General features: G+C 44.0%; 1 protein-coding gene across 9 annotated transcripts in view; it reads right to left on the bottom strand.

Moving 5' to 3' along the window:
- LOC147373750 (solute carrier family 23 member 2-like) overlaps window positions 1–18,607 on the bottom strand; it is a 76,662-nt gene extending 58,055 nt beyond the window's left edge. For 4 of the 9 annotated variants that reach the window (XR_015162037.1, XM_086395455.1, XM_086395457.1 and 1 more), the window contains exons 1-3: window positions 18,475–18,585; window positions 2,862–3,008; window positions 944–1,101 (exon numbers count right to left, since the gene is read on the bottom strand). Coding sequence is in view for 6 of the 9 variants with exons in the window: in XM_086395455.1 (XP_086251581.1) it covers window positions 944–1,101; window positions 2,862–3,008; window positions 18,475–18,516 (347 nt within the window). In the remaining 3 variants the exon portion in view is untranslated. Of the gene's footprint in view, window positions 1–943; window positions 1,102–2,861; window positions 3,009–18,474 lie in introns of all 9 variants that reach the window. The other 5 variants (XM_086395456.1, XM_086395458.1, XM_086395462.1 and 2 more) reach the window with 3 other exon arrangements.
- Between the last annotated feature and the right edge of the window lie 4,526 nt (window positions 18,608–23,133).

The following is a 23,133-nucleotide window of genomic DNA, read 5'->3' as shown; positions in this document are numbered from 1 at the left end:
CTCCAAGCAAGAACACTGGAGTGGGTCACCATTTCCTTCTCCAATGCATGAGAGTGAATAATGAAAGTGAAGTCGCTCAGTCATGTCCGACTCTAGCGACCCCATGGACTGCAGCCTACCAGGCTCCTCTGTACATGGGATTTTCCAGGCAAAAGTACTGGAGTGGGGTGCCATTGCCTTCTCCGCTAGACACTCTCTACAGGCAGCCTACCTTGGAAATAATCAGCTACCTTGTAACAGCCTTCAATTGTAGTTTGATTCAGATAATTCATAAAGGAAAATAGTTCTCATCAGAAAGAAATTTTTTTTTCTGTTTCTTTAATTTTGTATCTATGTGAGATGATGGATGTTCATTAAATCTACTGTGCTAATCATTTCTTGATGTATGTAAGTCAATTCATTATGCTGTACACTTACACAGTGTTGTCTGTCAATCACATCTCAATGAAACAGGAAGGAAAAAAAGAATAAATAGTAATTTTTCCTCTCAAGTCATTTTCTCATAAGACAGGTTGGGCAGAAGCACATCATAGGGAAAGTTTTCCATTTTCCTCTGCATCTCCAAAACTGGGCACAGACTTGGCACAGATTAGGTCACAAGCAGACTTACAGGGAGATTCCCTCACTTGCACTGCTCCTTCTGAAGTCCAGGGAGGAGTCCCCACAGTGTGTTCAGTAGCACAAGCCTTGTAGAATTTGCAAAGGTAAAAGGTTTCAAGCATGGCCATCTGTAGCTATTTGTATTACTTTAATGAAGAACTCTGGCTAATGTAGGTAGTAAATGTTGGTGCTGGGACTTGAACTTATGTGCTTAATTCTGATCCTGTGCTCCCTCTATCATGTCACACCAGCTTTCTAACTCATCTCAGGCTACAAGCCAAGCAAACCTTATTGCTACCCTGGGAGATAAAAGTCAGAATCCATGGAGAGGAGTTTTACCTACCTGATTCCTAAAAATACTTGCAGGAGAGTGCAGATGCCAGAGACGAAGAAAATGGTGCTGATGAGGTAACTCTGGGTCAGGGGATCATGCTGCAAACACAGGTCCTTAGCCAAGATGAGCGGCACTGCCACAAGCCCCCCTAGGGCTGTGAGGAAGTGCTGTAGGCAGAGCAGAGAGAGGAGACAAAGTTAGAGATGCTGTGGCTGCCTATTCCACCTAATCCTATTCCTTCTACTGGAAGCTCAATCTTTGGTCTCAGAGGAGATCCAGGCAAGTGGCAGGAACTAGGAAGGCCTGGCAGCAAGAAGCAGGGACACAACCAGAAGGTCTGGGGTTCAAAGGCAGGACCCCAGGGCTGAGAACTGCTGTTTTAGGTAAGAAACCAAGGTAGGGACGCAGTGTGGGAGGACATAACAGGAACCAAGGAGGTGGCCTTAAGAATACGAAAAGACAAAAGGCTCATTATTAAAATAAGACACAAGGTGAGAGCAAGACCATTGACCAGGCCTGAGCACATTCTTCAAAACTGATTATACATTAGGTCACAAAACAGCATCAGCAAATTTAAGAAGATTCAGTCGCTCAGTCATGTCTGACTCTTGCGACACCATGAATCGCAGCACGTCAGGCCTCCCTGTCCATCACCAACTCCTGGAGTTCACTCAGACTCATGTCCATTGAGTCAGTGATACCATCCAGCCATCTCATCCTCTGTCGTCCCCTTCTCCTCCTGCTCCCAATCCCTCCCAGCATCAGAGTCTTTTCCTAGGAGTCAACTCTTCTCATGAGGTGGCCAAAGTACTGGAATTTCAGCTTTAGCATCATTCCTTCCAAAGAACACTCAGGACTGATCTCCTTTAGAATGGACTGGTTGGATCTCCTTGCAGCCCAAGGAACTCTCAGGAGTCTTCTCCAACACCACAGTTCAAAAGCCAAGGTTAAATACCTCTATTAGTTTCTTATGATTCCTTCAAGACATGCAAAAATTACTACATATACTTATTTCTGCTGTTCTATCTCTCTTTTTATTTGTTAGTCTTTAACATAAAAAAAGATCACACTATACAGTTATTTACTTGACATTTTTCACTTAATCTATGTTGGTGATTATTTTTTAACTGCAAGGTAAATATATCTTTCTCTTTCTAACAGCTACATTAAAAAATTACTTGTTAGAATATGCTACAGTTCTCTAAGATGGATATTTGGGGGGTGTTTCAGGGTTTTGTTTGTTGTTGTGATTTTATGATTAATCAATAGAACATCTTTGTACTTATCTTAACAAGTCTTGCCAGCATATCTAGAGAGAAATTCTTTAAAAAGTTTTTTTTTAATTTAGCCATGCCACACGATTTGTGGGAACTTAGTTCCCCCACCAGGGATTGGACCCATGCGTTGGCAGTGAAATGATGGACTCCTAACCATTGGACCCCTGGGGAATTCTCTACAGAGAAATTCTTAAGCATTAGGGCCTGGGTTAAATAACATGTGTTTTACCAGTTAATAGAAAAGTTGCACCAGATAACATTCCAACAAGTATTTGACAATGCGTGTTTTCCAATATTCCCCAAGCACTGGTTATCAAACATATCAGTTGTTTTCAAACAAATTATAATTGATAACTTGAAACAAACAAACAAACAAAAACTCACAATGGCCCAGTTGGTGTCCTTGATGTGACCTAGTAGCTTAGCACAGGGAACAATCTTCCCCTAACTCCCTGCCCCCATCCTCAAACTCCTTGGGAGAAAATAGAAAAAAAAAGAGAAAAGAGAGCCTTGAGTCCCCTAAAGGTCAACAGCATGGAAGCCAAGAACATGAGCAACTGAAGTTAGATCTTGACTAATTTGACCCGTGTGTGTCGATGTGCCTTTTGAGACAGAGCCTCCTTGCACCCAATGCTTCTGTGTGGCGTTACCTGGATCCCCAAGAAGATGCAGAGATACCATGGTGGGATATCCAGGATACCATAAGCCAGGTGGCTGCTGCTGGAACTCTTGAGCTGGCCATCCTTCTTGCTGCCTTGGTCACCTTCATGGGAGCTGAGCACACCATCACCCCTCTGCTGGGAAAAAGACAAAAACACGTTTGAGCATTTCAAGAGGAATCAAGTGCATTTTGATGCCATTTGATTTGACACTTCTATATACAGTGTCAAATCAAATCTTGGAGACAGAGTTTTGGAGGAAATAGAAAAGAATAGCTTATTGCTTTGCCAGGCAAAGGGGAACACAGTGGCTCCTGCCCTCGAAAACTGTGTGTCTCCACCCAGAGGGATTTGGTGAGAAGTTTCATAGAAACAGTTGAAGCATGGGGCTGCTAATAAGATTAGGCCGTGTACAGTTCAGTTCAGTCGCTCAATTGTGTCTGACTCTGTGACTCCCTGGACTGCAACACGGCAGGCCTCCCTGTCCATCACCAACTCCTGGAGCTTAATCAAACTCATGTTCATTGAGTCAGTGATGCCATCCAACCATCTCATCCTCTGTCATCCCCTTCGCCTCCCACCTTCAATCTTTCCCAGCATCAGGGTCTTTTCAAATGACTCAGTTCTTCCCATTAGGTGGCCAAAGTATTGGAGTTTCAGCTTCAGCATCAGTCCTTCCAAAAATACTCAGGACTGATTTCCTTTAGGATGGGCTGGCTGGATCTCCTTGCAGCCCAAGAGACTCTCAAGAGTCTTCTCCAACACCACAGTTAAAAAGCATCAATTCTTTGGCACTCAGCTTTCTTTATAGTCCAACTCTCACATCCATACATGACCACTGGAAAAACCATAGTCTTGACTAGACGAATCTTTGTTAGCAAAGTAATGTCTCTGCTTTTGAATATGCTGCCTAGGATGATCATAGCTTTTCTTCCAAGGAGCAAGGGTCTTTTAATTTCATGTCTGCAGACACCATCTACAGTGACGTTGGAGCCCCCCAAAACAAAGTCAGCCACTGTTTCCATTGCTTCCCCATCTATTTGCCATGAAGTGATGGGACCAGATGCCATGATCTTAGTTTTCCAAATATTGAGTTTTAAGCCAACTTTTTCACTCTCCTCTTTCACTTTCATCAGGAGGCTCTTTAGTTCTTCTTCGCTTTCTGCCATAAGGGTGGTGTCATCTGCATATCTGAGATTCTTGATATTTCTCCCGGCAATCTTGATTCCAGCTTGTGCTTCACGCAGCCCAGCATTTCTCATGATGTACTCTGCATATAAGTTAAAGAAACAGGGTGACAATATACAGCCTTGATGTACTCCTTTTCCTATTTGGAACCAGTCTGTTGTTCCATGTCCACTTCTAACTGTTGCTTCCTGACCTGCATACAGATTTCTCAAGAGGCAGGTCAGGTGGTCAGGTATTCCCATCTCTTTCAGAATTTTCCACAGTTTATTGTGATCTACACAGTCAAAGGCTTTGGCATAGTCAATAAAGCAGAAATAGATGTTTTTCTGGCACTTTCTTGCTTTTTTGATGATCCAACGGTTGTTGGCAATTTGATCTGTGGTTCCTCTGCCTTTTCTAAATCCAGCTTGAACATCTGGAAGTTCATGGTTTACATACTGTTGAAGCCTGGCTTGGAGAATTTTGAGCATTACTTTGCTAGTGTGTGAGATGAGTGCAATTGTGCGGCAGCTTGGGCATTCTTTGGCATTGCCTTTCTTTGGGATTGGAATGAAAACTGACCTTTGCCAGTCCTGTGGCCACTGCTGAGTTTTCCAAATTTGCTGGCATACGGAGTGCAGCACTTTCACAGCATCATCTTTTAGGACTCAAAATAGCTCAACTGGAATTCCATCACCTCCACTAGCTTTGCTCGTAGTGATGCTTCCTAAGGCCCACTTGACTTCACATTCCAGGATGTCTGGCTCTACGTGAGTGATCACACCATCATGATTATCTGGGTCATGAAGATCTTTTTTGTATAGTTCTTCTGTGTATTCTTGCCACCTCTTCTTAATATCTTCTGCTTCTGTTAGGTCCATACCATTTCTGTCATTTATTGTGCCCATCTTTGCATGAAATTGCCCCTTGGTATCTCTAATTTTCTTGAAGAGATCTCTAGTTTTTTCCATTCTATTGCTTTCCTCTATTTCTTTGCACTGATCACTGAGGAAGGCTTTCTTGTCTCTCCCTGCTATTCTTTGGGACTCTGCATTCAATGGGTATATCTTTCCTTTTTTCCTTTGCCTTTCATTTCTCTTTTCACAGCTATTTGTGAGGCCTCCTCAGACAGCCATTTTGCCTTGTTGCATTTCTTTTTCTTGGGGATGGTGTTGATTCCTGTCTCCTGTACAGTGTCACAAACCTGTGTCTGTAGTTCTTAAGGTACTCTGTCTATCAGATATAACCCCTTGAATCTATTTCTCATTTCCACTGTAAGGGATATGATTTAGGTAATACCTGAATGGTCTAGTGGTTTTCCCTACTTTCTTCAATTTAAGTCTGAATTTGGCAATAAGGAGTTCACGATCTGAGCCACAGTCAGCTCCTGGTCTTGTTTTTGCTGACTGTATAGAGTTTCTCCTGCTTTGGCTGCAAAGAATATAATCAATCTGATTTCAGTGTTGACCATCTGGTGGGGTCCATGTGTAGAGTCTCCTCTGTGTTGCTGGAATAAGGTGTTAGCTATGACACAGAAAACTAACCAATATGATCACACAGACCACAGCCTTGTCTAAGCCAATGAAACTGTAAGCCATGCCATGTTGGGCTACACAAGACGGACACGTCATGGTGGAAAGTTCTGACAAAACACCGTCCACTGGAGAAAGGAATGGCAAACTACTTCAGTATTCTTGCCTTGAGAACCCCATGAACAGTATGAAAAGACAAAAAGATAGGACATTGATAGATGAACGCTCCAGGTCCATAGGTGCCCGATATACTACTGGAGATCAGTGGAAAACTAACTCCAGAAAGAATGAAGAGACGGAGCCAAAGCAAAGACAACACCCAGTTGTGGATGTGACTCATGACGGAAGCAAGGTCCGATGCTGTAAGAGCAATATTGCATAGGAACCTGGAATGTCAGGTCCATGAATCAAGGCAAATTGGAAGTGGTCAAACAGGAGATGGTAAGAGTGAATATCAAAATTTTAGGGATCAGCAAACTAAAATGGACTGGGATGGGTAAACTTAACTCAGATGACCATTATATCTACTACCGTGGGCAAGAATCATTCAGAAGAAATGCAGTAGCCATCATAGTCAACAAAAGAGTCTGAAATGCAGTACTTGGATGCAATCTCAAAAATGACAGAATGATCTCAGTTCATTTCCAAGGCAAACCATTCAATATCACAGTAATCCAAGTCTGTGCCCCACCAATAATGCTGAAGAAGCTGAATTTGAACGGTTCTATGAAGACCTACAAGACCTTCTAGAACTAACACCCAAAAAAGATGTCCTTTTCATTATAGGGGACTGGAATGCAAAAGTAGAAAGTCAAGGAATACCTGAGTAACAGGCAAATTTGGCCTTGGATTATAGAATGAAGCAGGGCAAAGGCTAATATAGTTTTGCCAAGAGAATGCACTGGTCACAGCAAACACCCTCTTTGAACAACACAAGAGAAGGCTGTGTACAGGGCACTGCTTTAATCTGGTCTCAGGTAATCTGCGGAGAAGGCGATGGCACCCTACTCCAGTACTCTTGCCTGGAAAACCCCATGGACAGAGGAGCCTGGTAGGCTGCAGTCCATGGGGTCACGAAGAGTCTGACACGACTGAGAGACTTCACTTTCACTTTTCACTTTCATGCATTGGAGAAGGAAATGGCAACCCACTCCAGTGTTGTTGCCTGGAGAATCCCAGGGATGGGGGAGCCTGGTGGGCTGCCGTCTATGGAGTCACACAGAGTCGGACATGACTGAAGTGGCTTAGCAGCAGCAGCAGGTAATCTGATGAGAACCTTGTTCTTGGGCTTCCCTGGTAGGTCAGATAGTAAAGAATCCACCTACAATACAGGACACCCAGGTTTGATCCCTGGGTTGGGAAGATCCCCTGGAGAGGGGAATGGCTACCCATTACAGTAATCTTGCCTGGAGAATTCCATGGGCACCAGGAGCCTGGTGGGCAGCAGGCCATAGGGTTGCAAAGAGTCAGATATGACTGAGTGACTAACACACATGATCTGATAAGTTTGAGGTTCCTTTAATCGGAGTGAAGAATGGTGACATCTTCCTCCTTAAAACACTAGGAATAAACCCACCATATGACCCAGCAATCCCACTCCTAGGCATATACCCTGCGGAAACCAAAACTGAAAAAGACACATGTATCCCATTGTTCATCGCAGCACTATTTACAATAGCTCGAACATGGAAGCAACTTAGATGTCCATCGACAGATGACTGGATCAAGAAGTTGTGGTACATATTCACAATAGAATATTACTTAGCCATAAAAAGGAATGCATTTGAGTCAGTTCTAATGAGGTGGATGAACCTAGAGCCTATTATACAGAGTGAAGTCAGTCAGAAAGAGAAAGATAAATATCATATACTAATGCATATATACAGAATTTAGAAAAATAGTACTGAAGAATTTATTTGCAGGGCAGCAATGGAGAAACAGACAGAGAGAATAGACTTATGGACATGGGAAGAGGGGAGGACAGGGTGAGACGTATGGAAAGAGTAACACAGAAATTTACTGTGTTTCTATGAAGTAAAATAGATGCCAATGGAAATTTGCTGTATGTCTCAGGAAACTCAAACAGGGGCTCTGTATCAACGTAGAGGGGTGGGATAGGGATGAAGATGGGAGGGAGGGTCAAGAGGGAGCAGCTATGGCTGATTCATATTGAGGTTTGACAGAAAACAACAAAATTCTGTAAAGCAATTTTCCTTTAATTAAAAAACCAAATAAACAAATAAAAAGAATGATGTCATCTTCCATTTATTTGGGGTTTTAGTCCTTTTGTTATTGTTGTTCAGTCACTAAGTCATGTCCCACTCTTTGTGACCCCATGCGCTGCAGCGTGCCAGGCTTCCTTGTCCTTCACTCTCTCCCAGACTTTGCTCAAATCCATATCTATTGAGTCAGTGATGCTATCTAACCCTCTCATCCTCTGTCATTCTCTTTTGTTTTTGCCGTCAATCTTTTCCACCATCAGGGTCCTTTCCAGTGAGTGTGCTCCTTGCATCAAGTGGCCAGAGTATTGGAGCTTCAGCATCAGTCCTTCCAATTAATATTCAGGATTGATTTCTTTTAGGACTGACTGGTTTGATCTCCTTGCAGTCCAAGGGACTCTCAAGAGTCTTCTCCAGCACCACAACTTGAAAGCACCAGTTCTTCGGCACTCAGCCTTCTTTGTGGTCTAACTCTCACATCCATACATGACTATTGGAAAAACCATAGCTTTGACTACATGGACCTTTGATGGCAAAGTGATATCTCTGCTTTTTAACATGCTGCCTAGGCTTGTCATAGCTTTCCTTCCAAGGAGCAAATGTCTTTTAATTTCATGGCTGCAGTCACCATCCACAGTGATTTTGGCGCCCAAGAAAATAAAGATACTGTTTTATCTCTTGAGGTGGAACCAGGACCCTGCCCAAAGTCTGCACTATTGTTTCCTGGCTGCTCTCTGTTGTCTCTGAATCCCCTCCTTTCCCTGATTAGCAACTGTTTGAATCTAACCTTTGGGACTCAGAGAAGGTCATGGAGGCTGGAGTCTGTTCCCCACAAACAAGGAACAAGAGACATGGAAAGTCTTCTGTGCCCAGGATCGCCAGAGGCTCCTGCTTAGTTTCACTTTCTTATTACAACCAGACAGATGGACAGCTTTCTAGAAGCAAGAACAATGGTATTGTGGTATATTCTGGCCAGCTTGTGGTTTCCAGATTCAGACTCAAAAGACCAGTGACTTTCTATATTATACATCTGCAGCAAGCCCTAACAGAAAATACACTTTGTGGAAGAACGAATGGGGATCAACTCCATGGTCAGAAAATGGGCAGAGGAATTCCTTGATAACTCATTCAGTGGTTAGGACTTCATGCTTTCACTGCCAAGGGCATGGGTTCAATCCTTTGTCTGGGAACTAAGAGCCCACATGGTGTAGCCAAAAAGAAAAACTGGGTTTCTCAAGAAAATATGCAAGGAAATGGGGATTCTGACCCAGATGGTGTAGCTGTCTTTGTTTATGCTCCCAGAGGCCAGCCCTGTGCCAAAGCCCTTATCATAATGTGTTTATTATAATAGACTATTTCCTTATCCATCTCTTCTACTAGAATTGAGTTCCTAGAATGCATTCACGGTCTCTTACTCTCCTTTGTTGTCCCAGCTTCTAGAACAACCCCAATGCTCATGTAGACTGAGTAAATGCAGGAATGAATGGACATAACACAAATGTAAATAAGTGTAGAGCATAAAGAATGCTCTAGGGTCAATAGCCAAGTTATATTCCTATCAGGTTATTCCAAATTAACTTTAAATCATAAACCCTTTCCTCCAATTTATTGGCTATATAGTTTACCAAACTTGGGCAAATTATTAACATTTATAAGTCTTATTTTTCTGATCTATGTAACAAAAATGTTAATAACACCTACTTCATAGATGAAAAAATTAAATTGGAACATGAAGAAATGGGGAGAAGTTGCTCAAAGGATATAAATAAATAGTATAACATGAATAGGTTCTGGGAAACTAATGTACAGTGTGGTGATTATAGTTAATAATACTGTATTATATATTTGAAAGTTGCTAACAAAGCTAGTGGAGGTGATGGAATTCCAGTTGAGCTATTTCAAATCCTGAAAGATGATGCTGTGAAAGTGCTGCACTCAATATGCCAGCAAATTTGGAAAACTCAGCAGTGGCCACAGGACTGGAAAAGGTCAGTTATCATTCCAATCCCAAAGAAAGGCAATGCCAAAGAATGCTCAAACTACTGCACAATTGCACTCATCTCACACGCTACTAAAGTAATGCTCAAAATTTTCCAAGCCAGGCTTCAGCAATATGTGAACCGTGAACTTCCTGATGTTCAAGCTGGTTTTAGAAAAGGCAGAGGAACCACAGATCAAATTGCCAACATCCACTGGATCATCAAAAATGCAAGAAAGTGCCAGAAAAACATCTATTTCTGCTTTATTGACTATGCCAAAGCCTTTGACTGTGTGGATCACAATAAACTGTGGAAAATTCTTAAAGAGATGGGAATACCAGACCACCTGACCTGCCTCTTGAGAAATCTGTATGCAGGTCAGGAAGCAACAGTTAGAAGTGGACATGGAACAACAGACTGGTTCCAAATAGGAAAAGGAGTATGTCAAGGCTGTATATTGTCACGCTGTTTATTTAACTTATATGCAGAGTATATCATGAGAAACACTGGACTGGAAAAAACACAAGCTGGAATCAAGATTGCCAGGAGAAATATCAATAACCTCAGATATGCAGATGACACCACCCTTATGGCAGAAAGTGAAGAGGAACTAAAATGCCTCTTGATGAAAGTGAAAGTGGAGAGTGAAAAAGTTGGCTTAAAGCTCAACATTCAGAAAACTAAGATCATGGCATCTGGTCCCATCACTTCATGTGAAGTAGATGGGGAAACAGTGGAAACAGTGTCAGACTTTATTTGGGGGGCTCCAAAATCACTGCAGATGGTGACTGCAGTCATGAAATTAAAAGATGCTTACTACTTGGAAGGAAAGTTATGACCAACCTAGATAGCATATTCAGAAGCAGAGACATTACTTTGCCAACCAAGGTCCATGTAGTCAAGGCTATGGTTTTTCCTGTGGTCATGTATGGATGTGAGAGTTGGACTGTGAAGAAAGCTGAGCACCGAAGAATTGATGCTTTTGAACTGTGGTATTGGAGAAGACTCTTGAGAGTCCCTTGGACTGCAAGGAGATCCAACCAGTCCGTTCTGAAGGAGATCAGTCCTGGGATTTCTTTGGAAGGAATGATGCTAAAGCTGAAACTCCAGTACTTTGGCCACCTCATGGGAAGAGTTGACTCATTGGAAAAGACTCTGATGCTGGGAGGGATTGGGGGCTGGAGGAGAAGGGGACGACAGAGGATGAGATGGCTGGATGGCATCACTGACTCGATGGACAGGAGTCTGAGTGAACTCCAGGAGTTGGTGATGGACAGGGAGGCCTGACGTGCTGCGATTCATGGGGATGCAAAGAGTCGGACACTACTGAGCGACTGAACTGAACTAAAGAGAGTAAATCCTAAATGTTTTCAGCACAAAAAAGAAGTGGTGACTGCATGCCGTGATGGAGGGGTTAACTACTAAGAACTGCTGCCTAGTCACTAAGTCACTTCATCATGTTCGACTCTTTGAGACCCCATGGGCCATAGCCTGCCAGGCTTCTCTGTCCATGGGATTCTCCAGGCAAGAATACTAGAATGAGTAGCCATGCCCTCCTCCAGGGGACCTACCCTGCCCAGGGATCAACCCAAATCTGTTAAGTCTCTTGCATTGGCAGGCAGTTGTTGATCACTAGCGATACCTAGGAATCTATTAATAATTGCTATGGTGGTAATTATTTTGCAGCATATAATTGTATCAGGTCAATGTCTTGGACAGTTTAAGCTTACACAATGTTATATGTCAATTATATCTAACAAACCTGGGGGAAAAGACAGAGCATGAAGTACATAGTCCAGTGTCCTGCCTGCATGGTGCACCTACCCAATAAGTATTAGCTGCTATAATTATGATAAGCTTCTGGTCCTATGTTTCAAAGGCTTTTAACTCACACTTCAGTGACATTAGAGCATCTGTAGGTAGAGTGACATTAGAGGAGCTGTAGGTGAGAGGAATAGGAAAACAATGTCCTCAGTGTGGCCAGAATGAGGCAAGGCCACCAGCATGAAGATCAGGCAATTAGGTGACAGGCCCCAGCAGGGTTCTGGGCCCTGGTCAGACCACAGAGGAATAGCAGGTTCTGCACAGTGGCACAGCCAGGGTACCCTGAAGATAGTGTGGGCTTCTCACAGAGAAAGTTCTGGAAAGGATGTTAAAGGTACCAATACCAACACCAACCACCATAGTCAAGCACCCTTTACTCAGCACAGCCTCAAAGAACAACTTCTGAACTGAACCTGCACTATGACTCCTGGGAATGCTAATCATTTCAATGCTATGAGCTTCTCCTATACAAGAAATCTGCTATTTTTTGTGACTATATTGATATAAAGATACATTATTATGTATTAAAATTTTTCTCTTTTGTCTAAAGATTATTGTTTTTTTCCTTCTGATTTTAAAAGAAATGGGAGCAAAATTGTGGGCACAGACACCATGGCTGCTCTCCCTAAGGATCAGTGGCCCTGCTCTGGAGAAGTAGGAGAAGCAGATGAATCGGGGGCAAGGGGTCACCAGTTGCTTTGAAGTGGAGAGAGACAAGAAAGCCACCAGATGAAGAACTGGGTGTTTGTCCCCTACCTCTTCCAGAACAGCACTGGAACATCATATTCTAAGACAGGGTTTCTCAACCTCAGCACCATTGCCATTTTGGACAGGATAATTCTTCCTTGTGTTGTGTGTGTTCATGGCAGGGGTTGGGGTGTATCATGTACCCTAGGATATTTAGTAGCATCTTTGGCCTGGACCCACTAGATGCCAGTGGCAAGCCCTTGCCCTCACCTTCAGTTGTGACGACCCAAAATGACTCCAGACATTGCCAAATGTCACCAGCAGGGTAAAAATCACCCCCAGTTAAGACCTGCCATTTTAAGGGTGTTGTTCAGATCCCACCAGGGAAGCTGCAACTAAGGACAATTCTGGCTGACGTGGAGAGTGGGTGGGATAGATGTGCCATCTCCACGTGGAGACAGAGGAAGCCAGTCCTCCTCCTCCATGCGATGGACCACAAATCGGATCTCAGCTCTCCCAGTAAGCGGGGGCCCCACCACTGGCGATGGAGAAAATTTCCCAGAGCGCTAAGGTCCAGGCAGCGGGAGGAGCTCAGGGCTGCGGTCAGACTTGCAGAGAGTGGGTGCACTGAGTCAGCCACAGCACAGCCCTGCAGAGTCACCCTGTTCCTCGGGCTCGGTGCATGTGCCCATGAATCTATTATTTAGTTTCTGAAACTTAAATGCAAGAGTTTTGCTTCTACTCATCTATTCAGCAATGCCTGGAAGCATGCCTCCCAATTCTGCTGCAGGAAGCCTCCCCTGACTTCTCTCCACTCCGGGACTACTGCCCCAGCATGCCTCACAGCCATAACACGGTTTCCTCATCCAAAAGCCCATAAAGTCCCATAACTTCTCTACTCCATTGCTAGCACAGAGTTAGTGCTCACAGCACAATCTGTTGAGTGAAAAATAAATAAATAAATAAATAAACAAACAAACACATGCATAAATTAATGACCATAAAGATTCTCTCATCGACTTTTTAAAATAAATCCATAACTGGTTAGAACTCTTTGGAAACATTATGCTGATCCTATTTGGATTCCTGAAAAGAAGGCGGTCCTGATGCAGCTTCGATACTTGGATTGGATGTGAAAGAAGGGTGGTTTTGCCTAAGCAGGTCAAGGCCAACCCAAAGACAGCCTGGAAGTGCCCAAGGGAACTCCGGAGCACTTATCGCGACGTTTTAGTGACCGCGTGGTGCAGCCTTTGAGCACAACCGCAGAAGAACCGGCGAAAGAAAAGAGGAGGGGCAGAAGGAAAAGAATGGTTGTTGATTGGCTGGCTGGTTGATTGACGCTGCGTAGGCTACACAGAACAGCAGACCATGCAGTTTGAACTGGGGCCGCGGTGGTCTGTCAGTGCCCTGCTTGGCAGCCATTAGCACATCACTTCCTGTCTCTCAGACTCCGTGTCCCCTTCTGACTCTGAGAGGATTGCAAAAATACTCAAAAGTGTATGTGGCTTCCTGTTATGTGCGCCTGTGAATGAACTCACACGACTTGGGCAGGTACAGCTCTGGCAAACTCACCTCATACCTTCTCCCAAGACGCCTTGGAATTCTCAGAAAGGTGAAGGGGCGGCGGCAGGGGGTGGGGGGAGGTTTTGGTGGGGACATTAGGGGGGATGTTAGTTTGGGGCCTTCCCCTTACCCCCGCCATTTAAGGGTCAATGAATGACTCTTCATTCTTTATGGCAAAAAGTAAAGAAGAACAGAAGAGCCTCTTGATCCAAGTGAAAGAGAGTGAAAAAGTTGGCTTAAAGTTCAACATTCAGAAAACTAAGATCATGGCATCTGGTCCCATCACTTCATGGGAAATAGATGGGGAAACAGTGGAAACAGTGGCTGACTATATTTTTCTGGGCTCCAAAATCACTGCAGAAGGTGACTGCAGCCATGAAATTAAAACATGCTTACTCCTTGGAAGGAAATTTGTGACCAACCTAGACAGCATATTAAAAAGCAGAGATATTACTTTGTCAACAAACGTCCGTCTACTGAAGGCTATGGTTTTTCCAGTGGTCATGTATGGATGTGAGAGTTGGACTATAAAGAAAGCTGAGTGCTGAAGAATTGATGCTTTTGAACTGTGGTGTTGCAGAAGACTCTTGAGAGTCCCTTGGACTCCAAGGAGATCCAACCAGTCCATCCTAAGGGAGATCAGTCCTGGGTGTTCATTGGTAGGACTGATGTTGAAGCTGAAACTCCAATACTTTGGCCACCTCATGGGAAGAGCTGACTCATTTGAAAAGACCCTGATGCTGGGAAAGATTGAAGGCAGGAGGAGAAGGGGACGACAGAGGATGAGATGGTTGGATGGCATCACTGACTCAATGGACATGGGTTTGGGTGGACTCTGGGAGTTGGTGATGGACAGGGAGGCCTGGTGTGCTGCGATTCATGGGGTCGCAAAGAGTCGGACACGAGTGAGCAACTGAACTGAACTGAACTGAATGACTCAGGACTTCCCTGGTGGTCCCGTGGTTAAGATTGCCTTCCAATGAAGGGAGTGAGGGTTCGATCCAGGTTAGGGAGCTAAGATCCTACATGCCCAGTGGCCAAAAAAACAAAACATGAAAGAGAAGAAGTATTGTAACAAATTCAATAAAGACTTTGAAATTGGTCAACATCAGAAAACAATCTTAAAAAAAAAGTCAGTGACTCCAAGAGTGTTCTCTGCCTGATGACTGAATATTCTAAGTTTGTCTGGATATCAATCTGGACCTGATGAGGCTATGGAAACCACTTCTGTAATTGCTTTACAACACTTTTCTGGGAAATTGTCCTTGTATGAGGCCCAACATGGAAAAAAATTAGAACTTAAGAGTGGAGAAAAACTTATCTTCCTTGAGAACAGCTGGTTCTTCACTCTGATAAGAGTGTGTGACTTCTGTGAAGCATGTCAGCTATGGCTGGTAGAACGCACAGAGCCTGATCAAAATACATCTTTTGCTGTAAAGCACTTTGTGTCACTTACATAAAGTGCTGGGGCAAAAAATCAAATAAACAGGTACACAGTGGGCTAAGATTCCTGTGTGTCAGAGATGAGTCACTAGCATATTAAAGATATACATAGAAATGTGACATCCCAGAGATATTGTAGAGCAGGGGCTTCCCAGATGGAGGTGGAAAAAGCCCCACCTCAGGGCATATCCAGATGGGGGAAGTGACTTTATCCCAGGGGAATCCCTGGTCAGTAAAATTCTGTAACTCTCAGACTTCCCTGGTGGCCCAGTGATTAAGATTCTGAGCTCCCAATACAGGGGGTCCAGGTTCAACCTTTGGTCAGGGAACTAGATGGCACATGCCTCAACCAGGAGTTCACATGGTGCAACTAAGACCTGGCATGGCCAAGTAAATACTTTGTTTTTAAGTCTATGACTCTTATAGTGGCAGAAGAATGCCTACAAGCCCCTTTTTGAAGGAAGAATAAACTCTTAATGAAGCTTCCGCATGAGTCAGCACTGGTATAAGAAGACAGGCCACAAGCTTTTCTTCTGATTGGAAGAGTCTATCAGCTCAAAACACGGGCTGTAATTTCACCAAAACACTTGCTCAAAGAGGCATTCTGTTGAAGTGTGGCATTTTATAGTGCTTTACAGCTTGCAAAGAGCTTCCAGTGCATCCTCTCATTTGATTCTCACAACCCAGTTTCCAGAGAGGAGATGGAGGCTCAGTGAGATTACATGACTTGTCCCAGGTCCCCTTGTAAATGGGAGAATGAAACTCTCCTCTCCTGGTTGAGGGCAGTTGCTGGCAGGTGCATTCCTGTGTGTACAGGGACAGCCTGTCATCTCTCTGGAGCAGAGCAGCAGAGCAGGAGGAGGCTGGCACAGAGGGAACAGCAGTAGGAAGGAGGATTTCTGGGGGGAAATGAATCCCTTGGCCCTCTGACTCCATCCACCCCCAACACAGCCTCCTGCTCCCCAACTTGCCCCCTAGGTTTGTTTCCTAACACTTCCAGTTAACTGACTCTAGCCATTGGGATTGTCCAGGTCTCTCCAAACATGGCTGGGGAATCTGTCTTCCCCATGTTTATATCCCTAGAAGGTTCTAACAAAGGAATATGCACATGAAAACCAAAACATCTCAGAGTAGTGGCCTTTTAATCTGGGTGCTGAGACCGAGGCTTTGAGGAAAATGACAAGACAGTTCACGTAATAAAGACAGATATATGCCCAGACCCTACCACTCCCTACTGGCTTCAGGTGTGCTAAAGACGTGGAAAAAAATCACAGCTTTCAGAAATAGAGTTTTCAACTTATTTCCCAAGTTGTTTTTTTTTTTTTTTTGCTTCTATGAGATGGTGACAGAAGTGTTTAAAAAAATTTTAAATGGTCCAAAATGGAGTAACTAATGCTAAGCCCATATCAGCCAACCAAGACTTAATAAAGTGAAAGAAAGTGAAGTCACTCAGTCATGTCCTACTCTTTGCGACCCCATGGACTGTAGCCTACCAGACTCCTCCGTCCATGGGATTTCCCAGGAAAGAATACTGGAGTGGGTTGCCATTTCCTTCTCCAGGAGATCTTCCCAACCCAGGGACTGAACCTGGGTCTCCTGCATTGTAGGCAGACGCTTTACAGTCTGAGCCACCAGGGAAGTTCTAACCTAATGCCTAACCTAATTAATTGCATGCAGTTTTGGTTTCTCACAGGGATGTAACTTTTCACTAGTCCATCTTGAATTATCTGGTCAGAACTAGTGAGGTGATCTGCCTGGTAGACCCCTGCTTTTCAGGAAAGTGACCTGGCCTGAAACAATCCACTCTTTGATAGAATAACTTTGCCATGCCTCCTTCTGCCTATAAAACTCCTCCATTTTGTACAGCTCCTCAAAGCTCCCTTCTGCCTTCTATGATGGTATGCTGTCCATTTCATGAATCATTAAATAAAGCCAATTATGTGGACTTCCCTGGCAGTCGATCAGTTAAGACTCCACACTTAACCGTGTGGAATCACTGCAGGGGGCCTGGGTCCAAACCCTGGTGGGCGAACTAAGATCCTGCATGCTGCAAGGTGTGGCCAAAAGAAATAATAACAATTTTAAAAATAAAGCCAACTAGCTTTAAATTTACCCAGTTGAATTTTTACTTTTAGCAATAGGAATTCTGAGAGGAGAGGAAATTTCTCTCAGGTGCCTGTCAAATTTTTCCAGAAGAGTCAGCCACAGTCCCTTTACCAGAAGACTGAGACTAGCAGTGGGCAAGGTCTGGCAGCTGGGCTCCAGGGGACAGTTCTGAGGGCCCAGCCCAGGCTCATGCGTGGCACCTGTTCAACGGATACCATGGCTGGGCCTGGTGGGGAGAGGCTCTGTCTGGCTATGGTGGGCAGAGGGTCCCCACTCTGTCAGCTCTCCCCACCCCCGGCCCTGCTTTTTAGGTGGCCAAACTAGGCTGGAAAGAATGGTGGGAGCAGGGCTCAAGGATGAGCTGGAGAGGCCTCCAGATGGGTTATTGTCCCTTTACTTCTCTGGACCTCAGCTTCCTTATATGTAAAATGGGAACAGAGGTGTATGCCTCAGTGGCTTGAAGGAGGAAAATAAAGTACATAATACTAGGACATATCAGTTTCATGCCTTTCACCCTCTCTCATTCTCTCTCTCTCTCTGCTTTCCTCTTTCTCTTTGCTTTGCTTCAGAAAGGCTTTCTGATCAAAGAAATCATAATGCTGAGAAACTTGGAAAACAAACACTTAGATTCAACAGAGTAAAACAGAGGGCCTTTCAGCTCTCCCTTCTTCCTTTGTAATTCATTCACGGAGTTCAGCACTGAGGGTGGGATCTTTGCCTTTCGATGGTGGCAGCAGGAGAACAGCTGTGAAAATTCAACGTCTCACTTGGAACACAAGCCACCTTCCTCATGAATCTGCATTAGGACTCCACACTGGGACCTTTCTCCAGGGTCTTTCCTCTTTTCGGCTACCCCACCAATCTGCCTGCAATGCAGGAGACCTGGGTTTGATCCCTGGGTCAGGAAGATCTCCTGGAGAAGGGAATGGCAACCTGCTCCAGTATTCTTGCCTGGAGAATCCCATGGACAGAGGAGCCTGGCCGGCTACAGTCCATGACACTGCAAAGAGTCGGACACAACTGAGAGACTAACACTTAACACACACCCCACCTCTATCATCCCCTCTCTTCTACCAGCACTCACCAAGGGGTTGGGGTGCTCACAGGTAGTGATGGCAGAGTTCATGGCCGCTTGGGGTCTTCTCTTTTTGCCTTCCTCTCAGAACAGAAAAGGAACAAAGCCGCTGCTAGAGAGGAAGATTACTTTCTTACAGCCTGCCAAAATAATAAGAGAGAGGGAAAGATGAGGCTCCAAGAGGGTGGGGCCTCTAAGCCCCACCTACTGGTCTCTAACAGACACCCCCTCCAGCCCTCTTAGGTCACTTCAGGGGACCAAGGTACATCCAGTGATCGTAAGCGTTGCATCATTTGAAAAGTGTGGGTTAGTTGCAGAGAAGTTAATGATCCCCCATGGCACCAAGGAAACAAATCAGGGGGCAGCCTGTTGAGATGTGGCAGGACAGCACTTTCCGGAAACCAGGTTCCCAGGGGCAAGAGAAGAGGGGGTGAGGCTCTGGGCCAGACAGAGGGGCCTTTCTGTTTTCTAAAGCTCGTTTCTAGTGACTGGTTGAACTGGAATGTAAACATTGCAAAAGTGACAGAAGCAGCCTGGCCCCTGAGATACACTGACACAGCCGTTAGGCAGGGACTGCTGGCCCTAAATGCTGACCTGGGAGAAGCTACTAAGGCTCATGGGTGGAGCAAAGACCTCAGGTGAGAGGCTGAGAAAAAATGCTTCTACAACTTGGGTGCCTGGCTCCCTAATATGTAGAAACTTCTAGTAACCTACCTATTGGAGAGACAAATCCAGGAAGTCAGAGTCTCAGTCTTATCCCACACAGAGTACTAAAATGCTCCTCTAAAACTCTCAATAAACACCATTCTATAAAGTCCAATGGGGTTCCCAGGTGGTGCTAGTGGTAAAGAACCCGCCTGCCAATGCAGGAGATGTAAGAGATGTGGATTCAATCCCTGGGTCGCGAAGATCCCCTGGAGGAGGGCATGGCAACTGACTCCAATATTCTTGCCCAGAGAATCCCGTGGACAGAGAAGCCTGCTGGCTACAGTCCACAGGGTTGCAAAGAGTCAGACACAACTGAAGCAACTTAGCGTGTATGCACATGAAGGCCGATGTAAACAAATACCTGTTATTCATAATGATGGAATGTTCTGGAACAGATAGTACTGGGACCCACGTTTCAGGAAACACATAGTGGGACCTACATAGACACTGATGGGAGTCCATCCAAGAGGAAGCCCTGCAAAGCAAAACAATGAGAAGTTTGACATGGGAGGGGACAGAGCTGATTAAGCTATAATAGAAAAACCAAGGTCAGAAGAGAGTCAATGGTCATTAAGTAGTTGACCTTTCAGTTCAGTTCAGTTCAGTCGCTCAGTCCTGTCCAACTCTTTGTAAAACCCCATGAATCACAGCATGCCAGGCCTCCCTGTCCATCACCAACTCCCAGAGTTCACCCAGACTCACATCCATCGAGTCAGTGATGCCATCCAGCCATCTCATCCTCTGTCATCCCCTTCTCCTCCTGCCCCCAATCCCTCCCAGCATCAGAGTCTTTTCCAATGAGTCAACTCTTTCCATGAAGTGGCCAAAGTATTGGCGTTTCAGCTTTAGCATCATTCCTTCCAAAGAAATCCCAGGGCTGATCTCCTTCAGAATGGACTGGTTCGATCTCCCTGCCATCCAAGGGACTCACAAGAGTCTTCTCCAACACCACTGTTCAAAAGCATCAATTCTTCGGTGCTCAGCTTTCTTCACAATCCAACTCTCACATCCATACATGACCACTGGAAAAACCATAGCCTTGACTAGACGGACCTTTGTTGGCAAAGTAATGTCTCTGCTTTTGAATATGCTATCTAGGTTGGACATAACTTTCCTTCCAAGGACTAAGGGTCTTTTAATGTCATGGCTGCAGTCACCATTTGCAGTGATTTTGGAGCCCCCAAAAATAAAGTCTGACACTGTTTCCACTGTTCCCCCATCTATTTCCCATGAAGTGATGGGACCAGATGCCATGATCTTAGTTTTCTGAATGTTGAGCTTTAAGCCAACTTTTTCACTCTCCACTTTCACTTTCATCAAGAGGCTTTTTAGTTCCTCTTCACTTTCTGCCATAAGGGTGGTGTCATCTGCATATCTGAGGTTATTGATATTTCTCCCAGAAATCTATATTCCAGCTTGTGTTTCTTCCAGCCCAGCATTTCTCAGCTTAGCACCCCCAAATAAAGTCTCTCATTGTGTCCATTGTTTCCCCAGCTATTTGCCATGAAGTGATGGGACCAGATTCCATGATCTTCATTTTTTGAATGTTGAATTTTAAGCCAGCTTTTTTCACTCTCCTCTTCCTCGTTCATCAAGAAGCTCTTCAATTCCTCTTTCCTTTCTGCCATAAGGGTGGTGTCATCTGCATATCTGAAATTATTATTTCTCCCAGAAATTTTGATTCCAGCTAGTGCTTCATCCAGCCCAGCATTTCACATGTACTCTACATATAAGTTAAATAAGCAGGGTGACAGTATGCAGCCTTGACGTACTCCTTTCCCAATTTGCAACCAGTCGATTGTTCCATGTCCAGTTCCGACTATTGCTTCTTGACCTGCATACAGGTTTCTCAGGAGGCAGGTAAGGTGGTCTGGTATTCCCATCTCTAAGAATTTTCCACAGTTTTTTGTGATCTACACAGTCAAAGGCTTTACCTTGGAAGTAGTCAATGAGGCAGATGCTTTTCTGGAATTCTTTAGCTTTTTCTATGATCCAGTGGACAGCCCAGGATGCCCCATTCTCTGGGAGGCTTCCTAGACACCAGGACCCAGGCATAGAAAACTACTGTTGCCTCATCCAGTCCTTCCAATTCACAGACGAGCCCAGTGTGTGGGAGGACCTATCCAGGATGCCTAGTTCCTGCTCTAAGGATTGCATCCTTTATCACAGATTTTATTCCCCAAATCTCTGTCCTTTGGTCTCTAGTTTATTGTTGACCCTCCAGGCTTCTCAAGTGGAGTTTAGTTAAAAGGCAGGCACTTGGCTATTACTCTAGACCCACTGAATCTGAGTCTTTGAGGGGATGGCTCAGAATCTGTGTTTTTGTTTTTGTTTTTTTTAATTTTATTTTTTTTTTTTTTGCGTTTTTTTCTTTCTTTCTTTCTTTCTTTTTTCTAATTTTATTTTATTTTTAAACTTTACATAATTGTATTAGTTTTGCCAAATATCAAAATCAGTCCGCCACAGGTATACTAATTTTATTTTTAAACTTTACAATATTGTATTAGTTTTGCCAAATATCAAAATGAATCCGCCACAGGTATACCTGTGTTCCCCATCCTGAACCCTCCTTCCTTCTCCCTCCCCATACCCTCCCTCTGGGTCGTCCCAGTGCACCAGCCCCAAGCATCCAGTATCGTGCATCAAACATGGACTGGCGACTTGTTTCATACATAATATTATACATCTTTCAATGCCATTCTCCCAAATCTCCCCACCCTCTCCCTCTCCCACAGAGTCCATAAGACTGATCTATACATCAGTGTCTCTTTTGCTGTCTCGTACACAGGGTTATTGTTACCATCTTTCTAAATTCCATATATATGTGTTAGTATACTGTATTGGTGTTTTTCTTTCTGGCTTACTTCACTCTGTATAATAGGTTCCAGTTTTATCCATCTCATTAGAACTGACTCAAATGTATTCTTTTTAATGGCTGAGTAATACTCCATTGTGTATATGTACCACAGCTTTCTTATCCATTCATCTGCTGATGGGCCTCTAGGTTGCTTCCATGTCCTGGCTATTATAAACAGTGCTGCGATGAACATTGGGGTACACGTGTCTCTTTCCCTTCTGGTTTCCTCAGTGTGTATGCCCAGCAGTGGGATTGCTGGATCATAAGGCAGTTCTATTCCCAGTTTTTTAAGGAATCTCCACACTGTTCTCCATAGTGGCTGTACTAGTTTGCATTCCCACCAACAGTGTAAGAGAGTTCCCTTTTCTCCACACCCTCTCCAGCATTTATTGCTTGTAGACTTTTGGATCGCAGCCATTCTGACTGGTGTGAAATGGTACCTCATAGTGGTTTTGATTTGCATTTCTCTGATAATGAGTGATGTTGAGCATCTTTTCATGTGTTTGTTAGCCATCTGTATGTCTTCTTTGGAGAAATGTCTATTTAGTTCTTTGGCCCATTTTTTGATTGGGTCATTTATTTTTCTGGAATTGAGCTGTAGGAGTTGCTTGTATATTTTTGAGATTAGTTGTTTGTCAGTTGCTTCATTTGCTATTATTTTCTCCCATTCTGAAGGCTGCCTTTTTACCTTGCTAATAGTTTCCTTTGTTGTGCAGAAGTTTTTAAGTTTAATTAGGTCCCATTTGTTTATTTTTGCTTTTATTTCCAGTATTCTGGGAGCTGGGTCATAGAGGATCCTGCTGTGATGTATGTCAGAGAGTGTTTTGCCTATATTCTCCTCTAGGAGTTTTATAGTTTCTGGTCTTACGTTGAGATCTTTAATCCATTTTGAGTTTATTTTTGTGTATGGTGTTAGAAAGTGTTCTAGTTTCATTCTTTTACAAGTGGTTGACCAGTTTTCCCAGCACCACTTGTGAAAGAGATTGTCTTTAATCCATTGTATATTCTTGCCTCCTTTGTCAAAGATAAGGTGTCCATATGTGCATGGATTTATCTCTGGGCTTTCTATTTTGTTCCATTCATCAATATTTCTGTCTTTGTGC

This window comes from Bos grunniens, chromosome 4 (assembly GCF_055505025.1).
Source record: "Bos grunniens cultivar Pamir isolate PY7600 chromosome 4, Bosgru_T2T1.0, whole genome shotgun sequence".
Taxonomy (NCBI): domain Eukaryota; kingdom Metazoa; phylum Chordata; class Mammalia; order Artiodactyla; family Bovidae; genus Bos; species Bos grunniens.
Note: the sequence above shows the minus strand (reverse complement) of the source record. Positions and strands in the feature narration are given on the sequence as shown.